The 25432-nt window shown below is 34.7% G+C and overlaps 1 protein-coding gene across 1 annotated transcript; it reads left to right on the top strand.

The window, feature by feature from the left end:
* LOC128220792 (autophagy-related protein 16-1-like) lies at positions 1–25432 on the top strand. The gene is made up of 16 exons (XM_052929335.1): positions 1–136; positions 3757–3887; positions 4595–4709; positions 5584–5689; positions 6185–6258; positions 6860–6950; positions 8706–8866; positions 9708–9773; positions 10668–10743; positions 13015–13126; positions 13946–14088; positions 16622–16742; positions 18874–19047; positions 19796–19880; positions 22354–22500; positions 23296–25432. Exons 2-16 carry the CDS (start codon positions 3776–3778, stop codon positions 23387–23389), a joined length of 1677 nt encoding a protein of 558 aa, XP_052785295.1. The 5' UTR covers positions 1–136; positions 3757–3775; the 3' UTR covers positions 23390–25432.

Genomic DNA, 25432 nt, shown 5'->3' with positions numbered 1-25432 from the left:
AATTACTTCCCGATCTCTTTTTACGCTTTCTCGCGTTCAAAGAAATAAGGAAGTTATTTCTGAATTATTTATTATTTAATTCGATCTTGGAATGTCTTGTTTCTTCACGTTTCTTCTTTATTGTTACTAGTATAAGGTAAGTACATTTTTATATTGCATAATTACTGATTATTTCGTTGTTGGACTAATTATCCACGAAATGAAAATTAGAAAAAAGGTAGGTCACAGAACACTGTCTTTGGGGACTTTGTAACGGCAGTATTCAGCTTTAATTTAGTTAATAAAACGTATTTCTGAAACAAATTTTGGATAACAGAGATAAAAGTCAGTTGAGTTATGGTTGTATGTGTCCTAAACTTATTATTTAATCATAATAAAAGTTATTTCCCTTGTCATAAACCTTACCACTAATTATTTGGATTTTTTGTCTACACATGATACGATTTCAGGCTAAATTTCTTTAACAAACGATGTTTATTCATATAAACTAGGAATAAATTAAATCATTCAAACAAATCCGAAAGCTTATGATCAGGAATATAACAAAAACACCTTATATTCTTCATAGCATCCACATCGACAGTACAGTAAAATGAGAAACATTGACTAAGAAAAAGTGCTGAATTTTAGTGAAAATAATCAGTGCTCATCATTGACATCAAAATGCAAAGTTCACAAATCACTTAACTCAGTACGGAAAGATAAAGTACAGGGGCGGATCCAGGAATCAATGTTAGAGGGGGCGTAACTTAGGGGCGCTTGTGCCTGGCCTCCCTCAGAACCAAAAAACATGGATGATTTTAGAGGGGGCGCGTGCCAGGAAAAACTATCTATCAATCCATAAATAAAGACATCATTCTGTGAATGTTGTAGGGAAGTTAGGTTCAATAATGTGTAAATATTAGAATGTTTTAATCAAAATGTCTTTAGCACCAAAACACACTAAATCAGAGTTTGCAGACAATTTTTTTAAAGGTAAACCTGCAAGTTCACAATTTTTTTGTAAAAAGTAGTTCTTCCTAAGCTAGGGCGTAAAAAAAAAAATTGTGTGTTTCCGGTTACCCGGCCGTGTCTGTTCCGCGCTCGCCGACCGTAATTTTTTTATCCTACCCAAATATTCCTCAATGTCGTCAGACGCTTTAAACGTGTATTTTATTCATCCCGGAAAAATCGATAGAGCGTCTGAGCGCACTGAGTAGGAGTAAGCAGGCGACAGATACAGTGTTCGAAATTCGCGGTAGCCCGATAGCCCGAGGCTACCAAATTTTCCACAGAAACTAGCCCGACCGGGCTACCGTTTTTTTCCTAATGTGATTTAAAAAAAAAAACACATACCAATTAAACGCGTAACACATCATATTTTTAATACGCAAAACCTTATTATTTAAGAACGCGTTCTTCAGGGCGACTGGAACGACTAAGTCGCCTTGACAACGGCGAAGTCTGATTCGCCGAAATTTACGATGATCAAAAAGCTTATTGCTCTGCGATTCAGGGCTCAAGCCATGTGCTGAATGTTTGTTTATTTAATCAATGAATATAATAAACACATGTCAAAATTAATTAACGCCTGAAGTGACAAGTTATTATCGATCAGTTTCTAACCAGTAAGTGTGTCTATTTATAGCCGCAGTCAAACTCTATGACGTCAATAACTCCGCCCATTATGTAAATTAACGGATAACATCGGCAGTTTCGACAACTTTGATGACAATGCAAATCAACAATGCTAAAATAGCAATATCAACATTGATATTTTATTTATTTCGTTTAAATATATTTTATTTATTTGCTGAAATAAAAAGAAAGATATTTAAGTTTTTAATGCGAACACAAAATAACCATTCTATAAGCATCGTCTTAAATGCACAGAAAACAGGTGCCCGTTTACTTCTGACAAATTTAATCAAAGTGAAAGGAAAACTGTCGGATAAAGTACTCGTTGTCAGTGTACAGTACAGTAAGGTTCTATTTTATACCTTTGAATTGCTTTGCCATTTATTTTAAAGAACAATTATAGAAATATTGGCAATATAAACATCGATATATTTTTGTTGTTTCTTCCGAAACTTCAAAGTGAAACTGAAAGTTGAAAAGAGAAAAATGTCATTGCACAATTGCTGGTGGATATCGGATTTGACAAGGATGCATTGGATAACGGAACTTACAGTACATGCATAATTTTTTCCATTTAATAAATGATATGTTCAGAAACTAATAAATGATATGTTCAGAAAATATTTTTCTCTTTTTATCACCTTTTTGAAAACTTTATTAGTTACTGAACTTTGGATGACGACACTAATATATGTATGACTATAATTTATTATTGACGCATTGTTCAGATTGGGGAACATTTATTGAAACTGTATGAATGTGCTTGATTAGATGATCAAAATCGTTGTGGAATCGTATTTAAACTTCCAAAAATTATTATGAACAAGTGATACTTTATAATATTTAAGTTTGGGCTAGTGAAATTGGTTTTGGGCTAGTAAAATTTCCTATCTGGTAGCCCGAATGGGCTAGTGGAATCAAATCCGAAATTCGTACACTGCAGATAATGGCGTCTGCTATTCTGTCACTCAACATAAAGAAATGTCCCTATTACGAGGGCATTCGATGCTTAAGAAGTGTAAACCAAAGCCACCAAATAGGGCAGATTTGGCGAGGTTATAAGCGGAGTTAACTGTTTTGCAGAAAGCTGCATTGTTTTTTAAATGTATGAAAGCAACACATACCCTTTTTGTTTGAATTAATAACATATACTTGTGTTGGAATTGTGAAGTGTGAAATACTGTGCACAGCCTTATCAAGTAACTGGAGTTAGGGCTATATATCTTTGACAAAGCTGCATGAAAGCTAAATGTATATTTTACTGACTCTACATTTAATCCTTTAATAATAATATTTAACATTAAAAACACAATACAAAACATTCATAATTGGCATTTTATTTTTTCCCATAAAATTCCAATTAATTATTATGAATGTTTTGTATTTAATAATATGGGAAATGGAGCATTTGCTCCTCAGGAGCAAATGCTCAGTTTTCGATAATATTTGCAAGAGTGATCAAAATTAGAATACAATGCATTTTTTTTTTTAAATGTAGCATACATGGAGTCAAGGGTTAATGGATAAAATAAGCCTTTCTGATTTCACAGTGTTGGTTTATTGATAGTAATAAAGAAACAAAGAAATAAAAATACAAGTTGTTTGTTTTTAATATTGATCTTTTAGCAAGAAAAATGACAGGATAATAGTACTAATTTGGTGTTTCCACAGACATCCTAACAGAAACTGACAAACATAAACATGTGCAGCATCTTGTTTCCTTTGGTTTGCTGTAATTGGTTGTATGGGTCTTCATTTAAATATTGTACATGTATGGTCCTGAAAGTGCACCAATTAAATTATTATAATGTTATAAAATATTCAAAACATCGAAAAATGGCATCTTTAATGGCATCATATAGTAGTTGTCAAAGATACCAAATATGTGACGGTATAAAAAAAAAGAAAAAAAAAAGAAGCCTGCCTACCGTCCCTATTTTTTTTGATCATGTAACCTGAAACACACATATTTTTTTTTTTTGGCCTAGAGTAATCATTCACCGTTGCTCTTTTTGTCATGTTTTCTTTGCATGAGTTTAGATGAATAAACTTGTAAACCTATATTTTCGACTGTTTCACCCATATGCATGAAATCAAACCTGATTTGTTTGTACTTGACTCCAAATTCTTACTTTTCAGTCCTACACATTGCAGCTAAATGTCAGATTCCAAAATGGTGAAGTCCACAGATTGGAAAAAAAGTATATCACAGAGTTTGAAGTTACGCAATAAAAAAGAGCGACATGAATTTGCAGATTTAATTGAATCACGTAAGTATAAATCCCATCAGTTGTCAATGAACACAACAAAGAATAAACAATTTTTTGAACAAATTTGGGACTGTTGAAGAAACATATTATGAAAACATAAGTAACATATTACAGTGTGGGTATACCACGTGATAAATTGCGTCATATATGCTACGTCAGAAGGCAATATTTTGCTCCAAATGAAGACTTAAACCAAAGATAACTTTTCTTTAAGTAAACCTTTTTGAATGAAACAAAGGGCAGTATAAGCCGTGTAAAGAGCCACGCCTTCATTTTATTACCGGAGTTTGATAAGGTGATAAGTTTCATCAAATACTTCGACAAACCTGTTTCCAAAATAATGTTTTGACAGTGCTCCGTCAGACGGCCGAATTGCGAAAAGGTTTGTCGAAATGTTTTAAGAAACTACACTCTCAATCAAACTTTGGTAAAAGGCCAAAGGCTGGGCTCTGTAAGCGGCGTAGACTGCGCTAGGTTTCATTTTAAATGGTGAAGAAATAGGAAAGTTATCATTGTTTTAAGTCTTCATTCGAAGCAAAATAATGCTTTCCGAAGTAGCATTTATGACGCAATTTATCACATGGTATACACACACTGTATTAAACATACTTATTTATACTTGAAACAGTTATGTAGTGGACAAGTGACAGTAAACATGTTGTAGAATCATGATAGTTCATGATTGTATTTGATTATCTTTACCACAGAAAATAAATTGTTTGAGCAAGTGGCTTCTCTCAAGACCAGGAATATGCAGCTCACTGTTGAGACGGAGAGACTCAAGGCAGACAATCTAAGCTTACAGATTCGAGCGGACAGTGGGTAAGAGTGTTACAGCCCTTTCGTTTCATCATAAAGATTAACGCACAAAAAAAGATTATACTGGCTCTTGTATAAATGAGCTGTTTATAGATATATATATATATAGAGAGTGCACTTAACTAATGGTAACCAATTACGCTGTGCTTACCTTCCCGACAATTGCTCTTATTTGGAACAGCACAATCCATATTCTTGCGAAGGATTACTGGGGGTATCGCTATTCTACTGGTGGTGTGTTATAATTATGTTAGAACAAGTATTATTTTATTTCCTTTCTTCGTTGTAATTTAGTATTATTTGCATTTATTTGATAATGATATATTTTCTTTTGGTATATTTTTTTTAATATTGTAAACACTGTTAATGCAGGATTTTTTATTATTCAGAAAAAGAAACAAAACCATCTGTCATATGAGAACTATTTCAGATATATTCAGTGTTTTTTACCTAGAAAAACAGCCCAAATTTGGCCCTTTTCATTTGTTCTTTTTAGCAAAGCATTACAGTGAGCAATGCTTAGTAACATTCATTGCTATACACATATTTAAGCATTGCATTACTGTAGGCAATGCTATATATCTTCCTTTGGATGTATTTTTGCACAGCATTACAATAAGCAATGCTGTTCATCTTCCTTTAGATGTGTTTTAGCATTACATCTAAATAAGCATAACTATATTCCTTCATTCCTTCCTGTAGATGTATCTTAGCATATAGCATTACAGGAAGAAATGCTATATTGTTTATACCTTCCTAAATATGTATTTTAGCAAAGCATTACAGTGGGCAATTCTATATACCTCCCTTAAGATGTACAGAGATAAACAGACCAGTGTTATACCCCCATACAGTTTTCTTGTTATATATCTTGCAGTGGAGAAGGAGGAAGTCCTGGTGGCAATGTCAAAGTGGCGCTCCTGGAGCAGAGACTCTGGAAACTCAGTGAGGAGCTGACAGAGATGCACAGGCGGAGAGGGGAGGTTGTTAAGTCAAATCTTTGAATTAAATCTCATTTTTTTGGTAAAAAAAACTTAAGGTATTTAAGCAAAATCTTGGGAACTTAAGCACAATAAAGGTTGGTTAAAGCATGTGTTCAGTTTTTAAGCAAAAGGTAGTTGAGGAAAGTCTTATATAGTTAAGCCAAAATTGGGGAAGATAAGCCTAGAGTGTTTTTGAGCTATAAGTGGCTCTATTGCGGTAAGCGCATTCACTGGACCCAGTACAGTGCAAAATTGGAGAGAGGAGCTGGTAGTTTAAGTAAAGTTTAAAGCAGTAAGGATTAGTCTTAAGTACTGTAGTTTGCTTTCACATGTATGGGAAATTATTTCATTGGATGGAAATACTGAAGATATACATGTACTTGCTGTTTGATCTTGGAAGATATGAGATATAAAGTTTCTGAGCAAACTTGCCTATGTTAGTCATTACAACTTTAAATATAAGGTTATGTTTCCATGAAAAATAAATCTTTTCAGAATGCCCAACAAATCATAGACCTAACTGCTGCCATGAAAGAAAAGGAAAAACAACTTCAAGCAAAAGACAGCAAGTAAGATTTGTTTTATTTCATGTATGTCACCAGGAAAGTATAAGGATTATTTTGTCCTGTGTTTTATGTGTATCTGTCACAATTTTGTTTTCGAACAATAACTTTTGAATGACTTTTGAAGTCTTTGAACTTTGTGTACACTTGGTATTGGTAAAGGGGATAACCCAACCTCTAATGAATTTTGGGCTTGAAGGTCAAAGGACAAGGTGAAAATGGTAGGTGCTTTTGACAGTAAATTACTCTGATCCACAGAATTCTAGTATATGTGTTTTACTTTACACACACATTTCCAGTTTTCAAGTCTGAATTGAAAGGCATTGGTTTTGAAGGTGGGGATTAATAGTTGAGTAGAATAGATGACAGCATTGCATATAACAAACAAATTAGTATGAAAAAATATCTGTTCTATATTAACAAATGTTTTACATGTATAATTTATGAAAAATTCAATATCATATTTAAAATAATTTTGTAAAATATGTGTTTTTCCTCCTGTACTTCCTATAAAAAGATTTCAGTTATGATATTCGAAAACAATGATCGTAATAAAGATGTTGTTCAATCTACTATACATGTATCATCATTGATTGGTGGATTTTAGGCTGATGGATGCTTTGGCTGTAGAGAACAGTCTACAAGCAGAGATAAAACATTTGGAGAGAACCATCGGAGAATTGAAGGAGACTAATCAGGTTTATTTATATTGTCTTGATCGTTTTTAAATGTCAAACTAAAATGATATTGTTTTGAATTAATTGAGTAAATAACATACATGCTATATTTTTGAAAGGCTCATCAGGGGATTATGTTCAGAATTCGAGGGGATTTGAGTCACAAACCAGGGGATTTTCATCATCGCCATTTAGTGCTTTGGCGCGGGTACCATTTCATTTTTTTGACCTTTTGCAACATCCAAAAGTGTTTTATTTACACTTTTTAAGTCACTTATATTTATGAGACACTGTATTCACTGATGAGTGTATGTCATATACAGATATGATTCTCTTGCATAGAAAAATATTTCATAGAAAAAGATATATATATATATGAGAAACAATTTAATAGGCTTATCTTCTTATAATGTTGATAAAAAAAATCTGCCTACTTTCAGAAACGATGACTTTCAGATTATTAGAGAGAATGGAATGAATATTAATATTTTTCATTTCTTCCAATTCCCAAATAGTCACATTTGTTTGCATTTGATCATTACAAGATGTCATTTCATCCCTTTCTGTAATTTGATCATTACAAGATGTCATTTCATCCCTTTCTGTAATTTGATCATTACAAGATGTCATTTCATCCCTTTCTGTAAAAATTCATTAACATGTTTACTTAATTGTTTTACAATCATTAAAGATATTACCTTAAAACTTCTTGAACTTATTCAGAGTAACAGTGTGCTCAATTGTGACAAGTTTTATTACTCCAACTTAAATATTGAAAGAGTTATGGCCCTGGTAACATTTGAAACAAATACATATTTTTAATGTTTTTTATAAATCCGTTTAAAACCAGCGACATGTGGGTGGGATGCGTCAAGTTTGTTGTTCGATCAATAACATTAGAACCCTTTGTCCAATCAGTTGAGTGATATGGGAAATTCATGGCTCTCTTATTTATTTGTGTAATGTGATGATGAGCTGATAATGGTTAAGTCGAAAATGAATTTTCTGATCTGTCTATTTTTTAATTGCTTCTTTCTAAATGAAAGACAGTTTGCTGCAGTTGACACACTATCTACTTTTTAAAAAATTCTTAGAAATTATTATTACAGTAACTGTTAAGATGAGTGGAGGGGTATTTTATTCCGATTTAATACCTATTGTTAAAAAACACTCCTAGGGCTTTTTCAGTTAAATTTCAAGGTGGCTTTGCCTATACCATTTGGGATTTTTTTTGGCCTGCGTTAAGCAGGTGAAACAGACCTGTCTCTTAGGTACAAAAAATTCTCCAAGGGTTCATGACATAAGATAAAACTTTTTACCCCCTAATTTTTGTTTAAACTAGTTTCTTAATCTTGGTTGTGATTTAAGCTTATAGAATCACACTCCAGTCAATTTTTTAGGTAGAAACCAGTCAGATGTCTATTTTTGGATGCTATGAGAATGTTCAAACCCATGACTTTTAGGGTGAGGGGCAGACAACACTCTTGGGGTTAGTAGCAGACAACATTCTTGGGTTAGAGGTAGACACCATACTACTAATCCACTTGACTCCCTTACTTGAGTAATGAGTTATCATTTCAGAAATTCAGACCCCTAACGATGAACACTAGATGCTACAAATGGTGTTTACGTCCCTCGAGTCCACTTGACTCCCTAACTTGAGTAATGAGTTATAATTTTGGACCCATAAAGATGAACGCCAGGCACTACAAATGGCATTTGCATCCCTTGAGGTCCACTTGACTCCCTAACTTAAGTAATGAGTTATCATTTCAGACCGTTAAAGATGAGCACCAGGCCCTACAAGTGTTGTTTGAAGATCTCACGGAGAAACATTGCAAGCTCCAGAGAGACAAGGATGAACTAACAGCGCGATTGGTGCAACAACAAATGGAACAGGCTGACATTTTAAATCGGGAACTTGCCAACTTTATAGAGTGTGTACTGGTTGATTGCAAACAAAAGTTATAGAAGTGCTCTAGGTGAGCTTTTGTGATCGGTCTTTGTCCGTCGTCCGTCTGTCAGTCCGTCCGTCCGTCAACAATTGCTTAAAAAACATCTCCTTTGAAACTACCTGGCCAAATTCAATGAAACTTCACAGGAAGCTTCCTTGGGTGACCCTCTACAAAAATACAACAAGGGGTCAAGTTTGATCAACAACAACAACAACAACAAAATGGCCAAATTCCTGTTTTGATATAAAAAAGATCTCCTCTAAAACTACTAGTCCAAATTCAGTGAGACTTTACAGCAAGCTTCCTTAGGTAACCTTCTACAAAAAAACAACAAGGGGGTCACGATTGATCAACAACAACAACAATCTGGTCAACTTCCTGTTTTGCTTTAAAACACATCACCTCCGAAACTACCAGGCCAAATTCACTGAAACTTTACAGAAAGCTTCATTGCATGACCCTCTACAAAAATACAACAAGGCATTGAGATTGATCAACAACAACAACAAAATGGCCAACTTCCTGTTTTGCGTTAATAAATCTTTGAATCTACCAGGCCAAATTCAATGAAACTTTACAAGTAGCTGCATTACATGACTCTGTACAAATATAAAACAAGGCATTGTCATCAGTAAAAATATGTTTAAATTGCAACATTTATAATAATGCTTTATCACAGAGTTGTGGCCCTTTGCTTAGGTGAGCGTTTTAGGGCCATCATGGCCCTCTTTTCCTAAATTGATGTCTTATTTCTGCAATTTCTTCTCAGAAAAGAAGTCCCTTGATGTTGATGCGCCTAAAATTGTCTTTTCTTTTTTCACAGGGAAAGACAGTTACGTCTTCAAGAGGAACTGGCCGAGGCAGCTCAAGCAAATGTGATGGTCTCAGGGTATGTCATCGTCAAAATATTTGAAAGAAAAACATTGACTTTAAAAAGAACTTGCTTGCTTTTAAAGAGTTTAAAATGTGATTAAGGTAACGCTGGTTGTTATTCAACCATACAGTTTAGAATTGACAAATAAATATTTTGATTATATTTTGTCAGTAAAAAAATAGCACATGATTGTACATTATTCAAATGTATTTCTATGACCTAGCCTGACAAAAAAAACACCCTTAGACAAGTGACCTGAAGCAGAGCGCATTTTGTATAAGTATGGTTATTTACCTATGAACAGAGCATTAAAAACCATATGCTTTGTCAATAACTGTAGTTTTGTTAAGCTTACATGTCCAAACATACAAAATACGAACTAACTGAGGTTGCAATCTCTCGAATTCATGAGAGCAAAGCATGGTCCGCTGTGATCCTGAACATTGTGTCATTGGTGTTGTCAAATCTGTAGCGATGTTTCAATGATCAATTATAATTTGAAATTGATCTGGTTGGGACTTAAATCGATAACAATCGATTGTAGCTTGTCATAATAAATAATTTAAAGATTAAAACTACAATTAAGGTATTGCTAAAAATCGATTGTACTATCAGAAATCGGTTACTTGAGTGGAACCAATTATCGATAGTCAAACTGGAACCAATTCCCAACACTACAAACCAGTAAGGTGACCTTATTGTCGTCATTTGTTTGGTTTACCTGAACTTTACATTGGACTTTGTTTGGACATTAACAAAGAGAGGGCTGTATTGTAAAATGTAAATATCTTGCAGATTTAAAGAAAAGCTCATTGGCGTCTAAGACAAAGACCAACACTGGGTCAGTAACTCATTAAATTTTGTTTGACAATGAACTACATTTATTACTCACCCATAATTGTGTTTCAGAGGCGATCGAACATCACGAAGGTTTCCACAGATCTGCCTTCGTGCTACCATACCTACCAAAGCTCAATGTAAACTGGTAAGACTTGCACTTTCTATGTAGATCCAAAAGTCAGTATTGACCAAGAATGCCTTCAGATAAATAATAATTTCATTTCATCCAATAAAAATATTTTTATGCATAGTAAACAGAAACTGTTAACCTATGTCCAGCTTCTTTTCTTGGCAATTGTCACCATTCAATTTTGTGTAAGTAATTAATACAGTAAGAGTTTTTCTTCAAAAGTGTCTTCTTACGTAAGAAGCCGTTTCGCTAGAACGAACACGAAATTGGTGCTTGTCACTAGATATTTGAATGATATGTTAGTGTCCTCTTACAGACGTAAGAAGCAGTTTTGCTAGGACGAACACAAAATTGATCTTTTGAAGAAAAAATGAGTAATTGTATTTGACTTATATGATGATAAGTGTATGGCATATATTAGTGAGCATAATTACAGATTTATAAATAGATAAATAGAACTATTTTTCCGAATGATAAACGTCAGGCCCCAATTTCTCGAAACTTCTTAAGTCCCTTAAAACAGGATTAAGCTAAGCTCTCTATTTTTGGTTTACAATAAATTGTGTAATATTAACTTTTTAAGAGTTTTTATACCTTGGATAGGAATTATCATTACAAAAATCACATTAAACCATTTTTCATTTATCAAGATTCAATTTCAGTATGTATTTGGCTAATTGAAATAAGCTACTTAAGCCTGTTAAGCTTAAGAAGTTTTGAGAAATTGGGACCAGATTATTTTCATGACCTTTTTAATAAATGCAATGTATCAGCTAAGTGGGATAACTCGAAATTCTCGTGCATGGTCCGCTTACAACTGTAAGAAGACACTTTCAATAGCTCTGCTGGGGGTATAGTCATATAACAATGAATTGAATAACTATTTATATCACTGAATTAAGAAAATACTTATCTACTAAGCTTGGTTGCGAAGGTAGCTATAAGCTTACTGCTGGGTACAATTCAAGGGCCATGATTACGAACAGTCAGTTCAGACTGAAGTGGCAAAACCGTAAATCTTCATGTAATTGTAAATTACCTTCATGATGAGCATTCATGATGAAATTTGTTCAGTGTTATATCTATTTGAACAGGACAGTTATTTTAATAAAACAAATGAAGTAAAGTTGCCAGACAGGTTTTTTTAGTTTGATTAAAGTGCTTTTCTGAGGCTAAGAAACTAGATGCTGAAGAACAATCGTTCTATTTTAGAGATATTAAGAATGCAGTGGGGCTTCAACCACCTCTAATGCACCAGTCAATTGTAACCACGGCCCACAGGTCCGGGGAATAGCGGGGGCCTTTGTACTTTCGGTTGAGCCAACCCCGGGTAAAATCTCCGCCCTGCGGGGACGAACTGATGGTCAAATCCCCGCGAAATGCCCCCGCACCCCAGGGAGCCTAAGTAAGGCAAATTCCCCACTATATTTTGCGCAAAGACAAAACCACCGTATTCACCCGGCACTACGGGGTCACCTGAAAGGTAAAAACAGGGCCCATTTTCCCGGCTATCCCTGGTATACCCCCGGACCTGGGGGGCCGTGGTTACAATTGACTGGTGCATAAGGTGAGAGCTTAAGGGCCCTGAGTTTTAATTAAGATCGTAGGCAAGTTATGATCACAAATTGCCAGGCGTAACACAATTTGAAGGGAAAAATAATTAAGTAGTTGTAATAGTTAAGTAATTGTAAGAACATTTATTACATATATTTTGCCTGTAATTTTAAGGGTTTTGCCAAGCTCTCTTGGGTGTCCCTGGAAGTCCAAAGAATTGTTAGGTTTAATACGACTAAGATATCTTACTGAAACAGGCCCCTTGCCCCAACATGTTTATCATATCGCCCTCTGAATTTAAAGTCAGTTTTAGTTAAAGTTTTAGAAGTCATAGTAAACTATTATCATTGGCTCTAGTAATAGCTAGGGCATACCCGGTTAATTTTCTATTTATTCAACCAAAAAACATCTAATATTAGATTACTGATTTTGACATTCGAATACCAAACATTCGAATGAATATTCAAGTATTCATTTGCATCTGTAGTTACTAAAGTTTGTGTGTAACAAATATGATAAGTCTTAACTTGACCTTTCCTTCTTCCATCTCTGTCTAGGACACCCATGATGGTTAGAAAAATTGAATATTCAAATACCGATTTTGACATTCGAATACCAAACGTTTGATCGAATATTTGAGTATTTGTTTGCATCCATAGTTATTAAAGTTTGGGTGTAACTTTTGTCATGATAAATCTTAACTTGACCTTTCCTATTTCTATCTCTGTCTAGGATGCCCATGATGGTGAGGTTAATGCTGTATTGTGGAGTCCGACAGGCAGTACGTTTGCCACAGGCAGTGGTGGCGTTGACGGAACGATCAAACTATGGAACTACTATGCTGGTGAGACTGGCAAAATTGCAAATTGAATATTTTATTTCTGTGACATAATAACATGATGCCAAACCATCTCTATGCAAATATTTATTTCTGTTAAACCTGACTGGTGTGATAACCCTCGACAAGCCAATACACATATATGAACAATAAGTAAGGCCTGATGGTGTTTATACTTTAGGTCTTAAGATCATTGATAAGTCTAGCCAGATGTTGTTGATCCTTCAGGTCATAAGATTTGTAACCGCGGCTCTTCGGGCTTGAGGTGTGGACGGAAGTGTATGTTTTTAATCTCTTTAGGAAAAGGAAAACTAGACATATAACTCTTTTAAGTATTTAATTTCATCGCTACAACCCCCCCTTTAATATCAATTACAACCTGTAATAACTAAACCAATGCGAGAATTAAAACCTCTTTGATCCTTTGGAGCGAGATGGTGATACAAGGATTCGGGACCCTTCACAAGCTCAACTCCCTGATTGCAATTTAATAGGGTATTAAATATACATACAAATAAACATTGTCAAAACAATATAATTATAATAAATATAAAATGGTTCATAAGTTTTAACAATAAATATATATTTTGTATGTATTATCTTATAATTTTATAAGAACATGGAAGGGACATAATAACATTATCAAACACGAAACCAATACTGAAGGACATGTAAAGCTACAGATATGTAAAGCTACGAGCCACATGAAATGATGACAGAAATACTGAATGTAAGTTACTTTAATATAGATTAAAAGCATAATTTAAGTGGACTACATTTATTACAGATTGTTGATAAATCTGGCCCAATGGTGTTATATTTCAGGTCAGTGTACATGTAAAGGCATATTGACGGGCAGTAACGCGGGTATAACTAGCCTCGAATATGACCCGGAGGAGAACTATATACTCGGAGCGTCAAACGATAATGCGTGTAGACTGTGGTCAATCGACACCCAGAGGTTATGGGTGAGTGGTTCTTTATATAATAACAAGGTATATAGTCAGTCTTGAATAAAACTCGGAGGAGAGAGCCATGTCATTGGAGTGATGAACGGTTATGCATGTTGGCTGTGGTCATTTGCAGACCAGAGGTAATATATCTAGCCTGGAACTCACATAACTGGGATTTCCCATGCTGGTACAAATAAAAGGTGAATTTCGAGCTATTGAAAATCATGTAACAGACCAATGACTCTATTGTTTCCAAAGTTACGTGGGTACATTAAAACGGTATAATTTTGTTTGTACTGGAGGATTAGCTTGGGAAAACCAGAATATCTATAATTCCGGGCTTAAACTATTGGCATGTGGTCTTTTTACATATCATAATGTGGGTGTGGCTTAAGTCTTGAATATGACCCGTCATAAACTCATCATATGTCAAGTGTCAAACAGTTGAGTGTTTCAGTCAATACAGTCAATTGCTGATCAGAGAATGTTGGTTAGTGTTTTGTTTTACACAATATAATATTATCTCTTAATAGTCAGGAATATGACCTAAACAAGAGCCATATATACTGTGAAATGTTCGTGGGGCATTAATGTTCATGGTTTTCATGGGTTGGGTGATCCACCAATTCAAGATCCCATGAAATATAGACCCTTTATTCACTTTTTCAATTCCCATGTTATGTACATACTCTAGTTTATTCGTTACAGAGGCCGCAGTATCATCGTAAATATCCGTCTCACTGTATATCTTGTTATCATTGTTTTGTTAATATATTATATCTGCCTTTAACAAATAATAAACCAAATCATTTTAATGGGTTTTTATGAACCAAATGACAGAAGCACGTGCCTAAACATGTGCTGTTCATGAAAATCATCAGTTTTACAAGATGTGAGTGATGAGTGTCGGTTATCGATTTTTTCTTTAAGGAAATAATTAATCGATTACATTGGAGGTTATTGAGCACCCAATGTGACAATGTACAAAACAACGCATTCAACACACTTCTTCAACAAAAACGTGTGAATAAATATTGAAATGAGATGATATTCGAAAGTGATTGAATTTGTAAACATCAGCTATCTTTAGGGATTGTTTACTCAAATATACGGACCTTCTCGATGTTTTCACAGTTTGCAAAACTCTTAATTGGCATTCAATGGCTTCGTCTATCTGTATTTAGGATCAGGGTACATCCTCTTTTATGACCTTAATTTTCAATTAAATCGATCATTGACATGGATATATGCACTAATTCGCATGTCGTACCACTTTAGCGAGTGTCATAAACCGAGTGACGTAGAAGACGGAAACCACGGGCCAGCGCGTGGAGATAATGCAGACGATTGCAGTTTCGATTTTTTTTTTTCAAAAATGAAAAACCACGAATTCAAGTTCACACGAAATTGTAACTTTTCGGCAAACCACGAAATTTTATGCCAACGAATATAAATGATTTCACAGTATACGTTTTTTATAGATTATAACCAATGTAGGCTCTGATCTTGATTGACTTTTTTTAGGCTTTGTTTGTATTATTGTAGACGAATCTTTATGAAAAGTGTTTATTCTGACCGTTGCAACATGCTTCCCTCTTATCTTGTCCTATAACTGGGAGCCTCGCCATTTTCCATTGACAGCTTTAACTGTTTCTGTGTCAAGAGCTTACAACCTTTTTTTATCATAATCGATAATTCTAAATCTGATCTGATTGGGTTGTGCCAAATATTGGAAAGTCACCATTAGGTGGAGCTATTGAAAGTCAACCAATCAGACTGTACATTTACAACACCCCCATCAAATGGTATGCGATAAAAAAGCAGGAAATGATGAAAGAAAGAAACAATGAGTATTGTATTTTACAAACTAGAAAGCATTTTTAAGCATCGTTGCTTTTAAGCAGACAGTCACCAATGCATTTTAAACATTAGCTAGGTTACACTACAAAAATGATATACATCACTTGCATTGGCAAATGTTTGATTTTTTTTATGGGAAATTTTAACATTATAAATTTGCTTTGTAACCACAAAAATAGTTTTTATGCTTTATGTAACATTCAGTAACAATATTTTACTTATTGTCCAGTAAGGGCAATGGTTAGTGCATGCTTTTCTCAGCTAGGCGACCCGGGTCCGATACCTGACCTGGACGTGACCTGTCAGTTTGGTTTTTTGGGCACCAAGGCGATGACAAGAAGGTTTCCTCCGGGTACTCTGTAACTCTGGTACACAAGACAACTTTCCCACAAAATCATGGCAATGAGAGTGATTGATAATATCTTATAATAAATTGCTTCAAATTTGTTGTAAAATGAAAAAAGTTTAAACAACTTCTTTGAAATATTGAAAGTTTCATAATAACTAAAACATGTTTGAAATAAACGACAACAGCATGATTTTAAACGCACTTGCTTGATTTGGATTCTGACCATGTGATATGTGTAGCCGCAGAGATAACTGTAAAGGTAAGTAATCAGTTTCGCATCTTTAAACCTCGGAATGGAAAGGGACATAATCTTTATTTATCATGTGTGTCATTTTTCAGCTCACATTGACTGGCCATATGAGGAGGGTTTCGTCAGCCAAGTTCCTCAGAGAAAATAGCAAAGTTGTGTCAGGCAGCTATGACAGGACACTCAAAATATGGGACCTCCATACTAAAGCGTGTAGGTTACAAAATCTAAACTTAAGCATGTAGATTCTGTTATCCATACCACGGACCTATAAACCATGGATTGGCAACTCTCCTCTGTTAATGCGATTAGCTCAAACTCACGCGTGCAGCGCGATTTCATTCCGAGATCTTATCGTGTGGTCGTTTTCGAGACGTCCGACATCGGCCGAATATATGCATGTAGGAAAACTTTAATTAAAACTAAATATAAATTTAATCAGGAAGATATTAGGTCCTGATTAATACTTCGATAATTAGAGAAAATGCAATAACGACAATCTACAAACATATTACATGCGACATGTCGATCAGTGTTAATAATAATAATTATAAGCAGAGCTGGCGGAAATAACCGAAGAATGCCGTTATTCACCAATCGGCTATTTGGCGGAATTTTCCGATATTTGCCGAGCGCGTGTTAAGGATTGTGGGTAAATTATTATTTCTTATCGTTTCACCAATATCAGGCAGTTGCCAATCCATGGTTTATAGGTCCGTGTCCATACTAAAGCATGTAGGTTCTGTAATCCATACTATAGAATGTAAGTTCAGTAATCCATACTAAAGCAGGTAGGTTCTGTAATCCATACTTAAGTATGTAGGTTCTGTAATCCATACTGAAACATGTAGGTTCTGTAATCCATACTAAAGCATGTAGGTTCTGTAATCCATACTATAGAATGTAAGTTCAGTAATCCATACTAAAGCAGGTAGGTTCTGTAATCCATACTTAAGTATGTAGGTTCTGTAATCCATACTGAAACATGTAGGTTCTGTAATCCATACTAAAGCATGCAGGTTCTGTAATCCATACTTAAACATGCAGGTTCTGTAATCCATACTAAAGCAGGTAGGTTCTGTAATCCATACTAAAGCAGGTAGGTTCTGTAATCCATACTAAAGCATGTAGGTTCTGTAATCAATACTAGCACATGCAGGTTCTGTAATCCATACTAAAGCAGGTAGGTTCTGTAATCCATACTAAAGCATGTAGGTTCTGTAATCCATACTGTAGCATGTAGGTTCTGTAATCCATACTAAAGCATGCAGGTTCTGTAATCCATACTTAAACATGCAGGTTCTGTAATCCATACTAAAGCAGGTAGGTTCTGTAATCCATACTAAAGCAGGTAGGTTCTGTAATCCATACTAAAGCATGTAGGTTCTGTAATCCATACTAAAGCATGCAGGTTCTGTAATCCATACTTAAACATGCAGGTTCTGTAATCCATACTAAAGTAGGTAGGTTCTGTAATCCATACTAAAGCATATAGGTTCTGTAATCTATACTGTAGCATGTAGGTTCTGTAATCCATAATTAAGCAGGTAGGTTCTGTAATCCATACTAAAGTATGCAGGTTCTGTAATCCATACTTAAGCATGTAGGTTCTGTAATCCATACTAAAGTATGCAGGTTCTGTAATCCATACTTAAGCATGTAGGTTCTGTAATCCATACTAAAGTATGCAGGTTCTGTAATCCATACTTAAGCATGTAGGTTCTGTAATCCATACTAAAGTATGCAGGTTCTGTAATCCATACTTAAGCAGGTAGGTTCTGTAATCCATACTAAAGTATGCAGGTTCTGTAATCCATACTTAAGCATGTAGGTTCTGTAATCCATACTAAATCATGTGTGTTCTGTAATCCATAATAAAGCGTTTATGTTCTGTTATCCATACTAAAGCATAGTCAGCAATAATTGATTCTGATTTTAAATAGGATGATCATCAGTTAAAAAATGTTATATATATATTCTTATACTGGTTGAATGGATGACATGTTATTTATATAAAACATACTGACGTTTTAACCAAAAACTTGGATATCAACATCTCTTTCTTTCCTGACAATTGTTATGCCTATTAGCCTATAATTATTTTGCTTGTTCATCAAAAGATTAATCAGTTACAATTTTGTGAACATTTGTGTGTAATAATTCTTTTTGTTACAGTGTTCAGTTCTGATTATGAAATAGATGATTGATGGAAATGACCTTGCAGATCATTGCCACTGAACCTTTAAGGTTTTGTTCTTCTTTCGATTCCTAATGATATTTAGACACATAATAACAAATTATGAAAAAAATAATGTTACATACATTATGTTTTTATATCACACAGGTATTAAAACCATATTGGCTGAGTCAAGTTGCCATGATTTGGTCACACTACACGGGACGCACATAATCAGCGGCCATTTTGACAAACGTGTACGATTCTGGGACACAAAATCAGATAACAAGAGCAACGAGATTGAACTTCATGGCAAAATTACCTCCCTTGCTTTGTCACCGGGTGAGTCATTACATAGAATATGACTGTTCTGGCATGCATGAGTACGAAGTCCCATAACCCTGGCTCTAATAATAGTTGAGTTATGACCCTTTATGTACTTTATGAAGTTAAATATAGTTAAATATCATTATATTCATGGCTGCTTTAAAGTCCCATCCGAGTCAAATAATGTACCGGATTCCCTAAAAAGATACAAGAACGTTTATTGAAAGTCGGGTACATGCTAAGGCCTAAAAAAAATACATTTGATTCGGGTTACCCGACCCTACCTACGGAATAGGCGCCGACCCTACCGTTTTTATAGTCAGTTTGAAAAAAAAATTGAAAACTAAAAAAAAAAAATAATAATAATTTTTTTTTTCGTTTTTTTTTTTTTTAATTGCTTTTCAATATGTAGTTTAAACCTTAAATGCTTATAAATACAGAAGATAACTTTAACAACATTCTCCAATGATGAAAATGATATTCTTATATAAAGCCTAATAAAAATAATAAATAAAAAAAAGCCTACCTACCCTACCTATTTTTGAAAAGGATGTAATCCTAACCAAACAAAAAAATTTTTTGGCCTAATAAGAAACATTAGCTCAATGAGCTATTTTCCCACATGAGGTTACTGGTATTTTCCCTTCAAAGTTATACAAAGAAACAGACTTGAAAGGCAGTACCATTTAATCATGTATCTTGTCCATTCCTTAACTAAAAGGCAAACTGTTACTCCAGCAATTATCCTGTTTTCTTCTTTCAGACCACACATCATTATTAGTCTGTACCCGAGAAGACACGTTAAAAGTGATAGATTTACGCCAAAACCAGGTTATGTATACACTATGGTGAGTACCAGGAATTAGATACCTTGAATTCCATTGTTTGAATGTGTACCAAACATTTTGCCATTGCCATTTTGATCATACATGTTTTCAAAGCATCTTATACAGTGCTTAAGCTGTCATTGTCTAATACAACACTATTGGATAAACTACCATCCCTTATACAATATCATGAGATTAGCTGCCATGATGACTCTTCTACAATACTATGAGATAAGCTTCCATCTCTTCTTCAATACTATGGGATAAGCTTCCTTCTCTTCTTCAATACAATGGGATAAGCTTCCATCTCTTCTTCAATACAATGGGTTAAGCTTTCATCTCTTCTACAATACTATGGGATAAGCTTCCATCACTTCTATTATACTATGGGATAAGCTTCATTCACTTCTACAATGTTATGGGATAAGCTGCCATCTCTTCTACAATGTTATGGGATAAGCTTCCATCTCTTCTACAATATTATGAGATAAGCTACTATCTCTTATACAGTGATATGAGATAAGCTACTATCTCTTATACAGTGATATGGGATAAGCTTCCATCTCTTCTACAATGTTATGGGATAAGCTTCCATCTCTTCTACAATGTTATGGGATAAGCTTCCATCTCTTCTACAATGTTATGGGATAAGCTGCCATCTCTTCTACAATGTTATGGGATAAGCTTCCATCTCTTCTACAATGTTATGGGATAAGCTTCCATCTCTTCTACAATGTTATGGGATAAGCTTCCATCTCTTCTACAATGTTATGGGATAAGCTTCCATCTCTTCTACAATGTTATGGGATAAGCTGCCATCTCTTCTACAATGTTATGGGATAAGCTGCCATCTCTTCTACAATGTTATGGGATAAGCTGCCATCTCTTCTACAATGTTATGGGATAAGCTTCCATCTCTTCTATAATGTTATGGGATAAGCTTCCATCTCTTCTACAATGTTATGGGATAAGCTGCCATCTCTTCTACAATGTTATGGGATAAGCTTCCATCTCTTCTACAATGTTATGGGATAAGCTGCCATCTCTTCTACAATGTTATGGAATAAGCTTCCATCTCTTCTACAATGTTATGGGATAAGCTTCCATCTCTTCTACAATGTTATGGGATAAGCTGCCATCTCTTCTACAATGTTATGGGATAAGCTGCCATCTCTTCTACAATGTTATGGGATAAGCTGCCATCTCTTCTACAATGTTATGGGATAAGCTTCCATCTCTTCTACAATGTTATGGGATAAGCTTCCATCTCTTCTACAATGTTATGGGATAAGCTGCCATCTCTTCTACAATATTATGAGACAAGCTGCCATCTCTTCTACAATATTATGAGATAAGCTACTATCTCTTATACAGTGATATGGGATAAGCTACTATCTCTTATACAGTGATATGGGATAAGCTTCCATCTCTTCTACAATGTTATGGGATAAGCTGCCATTTCTTCTACAATATTATGAGATAAGCTACTATCTCTTATACAGTGATATGAGATAAGCTACTATCTCTTATACAGTGATATGGGATAAGCTGCCATCTCGTATACAATATTATGGGATAAACTGCCATCTCTAATACAATATTATGAGATAAGCTGCCATCTCTTCTACAATACTAGGAGATAAGCTACCATTTCTTCTACAATACTATGAGATATGCTGCCATATCTTATACAGTGGTATAGGATAAGCTACTATCTCTTATTCAGTGAAATGGGATAATCTGCAATCTCTAATACAATATTATGAGATAAGCTGCCATCTCTTCTACAATTCTATGAGATAAGCTGCCATCTCTTCTACAATTCTATGAGATAAGCTGCCATCTCTTCTACAATAATATTGGATAAGCTGCCATCTCTTCTACAATGCTATGGGATAAGCTGCCATCTCTTCTACAATACTATGAGATAAGCTGCCATCTCTTCTACAATGCTATGAGATAAGCTGCCATCTCTAATACAATTCTATGAGATAAGCTGCCATCTCTTCTACAATGCTATGAGATAAGCTGCCATCTCTAATACAATTCTATGAGATAAGCTGCCATCTCTTCTACAATGCTATGAGATAAGCTGCCATCTCTAATACAATTTTATGAGATAAGCTGCCATCTCTTATACAATAATATTTGACTTGCGCCCCTCTGACAGAACCAGGATTTGTTTGGTCCAAAGTGTTGGCAGGTGGGTTGGGGGGTACTTCCCCATGAAAACTTTAATAATCTATATTCAAAAAGGGTGTATTTTTGGACTTTTGTAGTTTTTTTCTCCTATATTGAAATAAAAATTGAACTCAGACAAACTTTGGTACCGGGTACGCCAACCCCCCCCCCCCCCCTCCCCTCCCGGATCCACTAGTGACTTCAGCTAAGATTGCATGTACCCATGTGCGAGGCGAAGTGGCAATCATACGGTGTAGTGTTTCTAGATAATAATTGAATGATAATTAATAGATTTATCTTTTTCCAACTGCAGTGATGACAATTTCAAAGTGGGCTATGACTGGTCACGTGCGGTGTTCAGCCCGGATGGCATGTACGCGTGTGCAGGGTCTAGTGACGGGACGCTCTTCATCTGGAACATCGCACGAGGCAAGGTGGAGAAAACTCTTAAGGAACACACGTATGTATTGTTGTAGTCGTTTATTACTATACAGAGTGCATATTTAGTTTATTCGGTCATAATTTTTTACCTTGGAACAAAATTATTCGGGAACACGCAAAGTTTTGAAGAGTCGTTTTGCAGGAAGTTTTGGTTAGACGACTCAGACCCATCATATAACAAATTGGTGCTTGTAGATGTGATTTTTTTTTTTTTTTTTAAACAAGAGAAAAATATTTAGTATTAGTCTGGTTTGTGTACTTGCCCTTTGGTTGTAATTTAATTTTAAATTCTTCCTGCATACCTGTACATGCAATACATCATATAATATGATGCAGAAAAATGCAGCTGATGGACACTTTTATTGGGAGTAATTTTGAATGTGTGCATGACCCAAGAATGTTTGTGTATAACAATTTTTACTGACTTAGTCGTTTTTGATTGAAATCATTAAAAAATTGAGAAAATTTCGGACCCAATTTGTTGGAAAACTGAATAGGTCTGGCTTGGTCAAAATCAGTCCAGGCTGGCAAATTGCCAGTTTTTAGAAGCCCTGATCTTATTGCAGATTTGTGCTTGTAGGTGTTATATTTCTTATTTAAAACAAAAAATAGGTAGGCCTTGTAACCCCACTTGCCCTCTGATTGTTAATTTCAATACTTCATGCATACATGTACATAATGCTTGCAACATGAATGGTGCAACGCCATTGGTCCAGAACTGGTCATGCGGTGACCACCTATTTTTCAATTTTATATACCTCATAACATATAAGTCTGCCTTGTCAATATATCAAGTATGTGTATGTATTTTCAGGCACTCAATCCTTGCCTGTTCCTGGCATCCAGCTGGCTCGTACATTCTCAGTTCGGAGAAACAGAAGAAAGTTGTTCTATGGTCAGACATCTAGACAGGCACTTTCCTCATCTCACGAATGTTTGGACCAAGCTTTTGACAGCTTCTAGTTTTACATTTTGATGTGTTCAACCACAATTAGATTTTTTTTAAACTTTTGACAGCTCATGTTAGAAATTCATCATATGTTTGTGATATGCATATTTTAGGTTAACGTAAAGATTTCTAATTTGGTTTTTAGAGTGGCTTTAATCAAAATCCATTCTTTTATAAAAATCAAACACTTATAAATACCATTTAATCTGACTTTGAAAACTTACAGAAATCAGCACAAGTTAGGAAATGACCCTAGATGTTTTATGAAAACCAACCCTGGTTCGGCCAGTGTTCTCTACAATGGTATTGCCTGAAAACACATCAAATACTTTCACTTGTAATTGTTGGTTCATATTTTAAAGCTGCACTCTTTCAGATTCATCGTTTTGATAACTATTTTAGTTTGCGTCATGGAATGAGCAAATTTTTGGGTAAATGTCTGGAAACCATTGATATAAGACTGCTGAGAAATGATCGGGTCATAGTTTTTCATATTTAAGTTCAAAAACAAATGTTATAAATGCTCTTAGAAAAATTACTTTTTCTGCGTTTTTTTTAAACAGTTGTGATCTGTTCTGTTGTGAGTTACATATATCTTATATGAATGAATTAAAAAGGCATTGATACTAAAACTAAGAAAAATGTCAAACTGTCAGTCTGTGAGACTGCAGCTTAAATGAACCAGGTAAAAGCAAAAGTATTCTTTTTTAACATAATATTCATCATAAAAATGTCCTGCCAGGTATGCAAGCTGGTGTTATTCATGTTATTATTTTATTTTTTTAACTGTATATTATATTGTTGTTTTAGATAGATTTTTATCCCCCGCCTATGATATAGGGAGGGGGATATTGAAATGGCGTTGTCCGTCCGTCCGTCCGTCTTTCCTTCCGTCCGTCCTTCCTTCCGTCCTTCCGTCTGTCGGTCACCTGCGTTTTCTCAGTAACTAGCCGGTATAATTTCATGAAACTTAAAATAAATATGAACCACTATACTGGAATGATGCCTGTCCAAAAAAAAATTTGATTGGTCAATTGTCCTTGGAGTTATTGCCCTTGATTTTAAAAAAATGCACATTCACAGCCATTTCTCAGTCACTAGCTGGCAGAATTTCATGGAACTTAAAATAAATATGAATTACTATACTGGGATGATGCCTGTTCATTTTTTTTTGTATTGGTCAATTGTACTTGGAGTTATTGCCCTTGATTTTTTGAAAAACTCATTTACAGCCATTTCTCAGTAACTAGTTGGTAGAAATTCTTGAAACTTGAAATAAATATGAACCAACATACTGCGATGATGTCTGTTTATTTATATTTTGGATTGTGTAATTGCTAAAAAAAATTATCATAAAGTAGTCCCGGTCGATATTTTATAATTTTGCTCGGAAAGGGATAAACCAATGTGCTTATCTTATTCTTTCTGAGATTTTTTTTAACCTTCAAGCACAAACAAGCCATCAAGCACAAACAAGCCATCGTTGGCGGGGGATATCTTTTCACTGAAAATGCTTGTATCATATATTTTTCATTGTTTTTGCGTTTTGCTTTGGCTCTGCAATTTTTTTATTTGTTATCATCTGTGATATGATTATGATTTAGATTATACTATATCATGCCTCCAACATGTATGACACAACATCATTGGTTAAGGACTAATCATGTTGTGACCCCTTATTTTAACCATTCAAAATACATAACCAAAATTTGATTTTGATTAATGAAAAATGATTAATTTTGATGACCATATAGATAATTCCTGTTTACAGTAAAAATTACCTTAAAGAAGTAAACATAACATGAATTATGGAAAAAAAATTGTGAGCTTCGCTTAATCCAGTATAATGGACTTCAGAAGATTTGAGAAATAGGGACACAATGAATAAATGAATAATTTCAAACAATTGTTGGTGCCTTGATCAATGTAAACATGTTGTTGAAGTGATATAAGTTACTAGGTAATATATATATATCATCTCCCCCTATATTATAATATTGAA

This window comes from Mya arenaria, chromosome 15 (genome assembly GCF_026914265.1).
Source record: "Mya arenaria isolate MELC-2E11 chromosome 15, ASM2691426v1".
In the NCBI taxonomy this organism is placed as follows: Eukaryota; Metazoa; Mollusca; class Bivalvia; order Myida; family Myidae; genus Mya; species Mya arenaria.
Note: the sequence above shows the minus strand (reverse complement) of the source record. Positions and strands in the feature narration are given on the sequence as shown.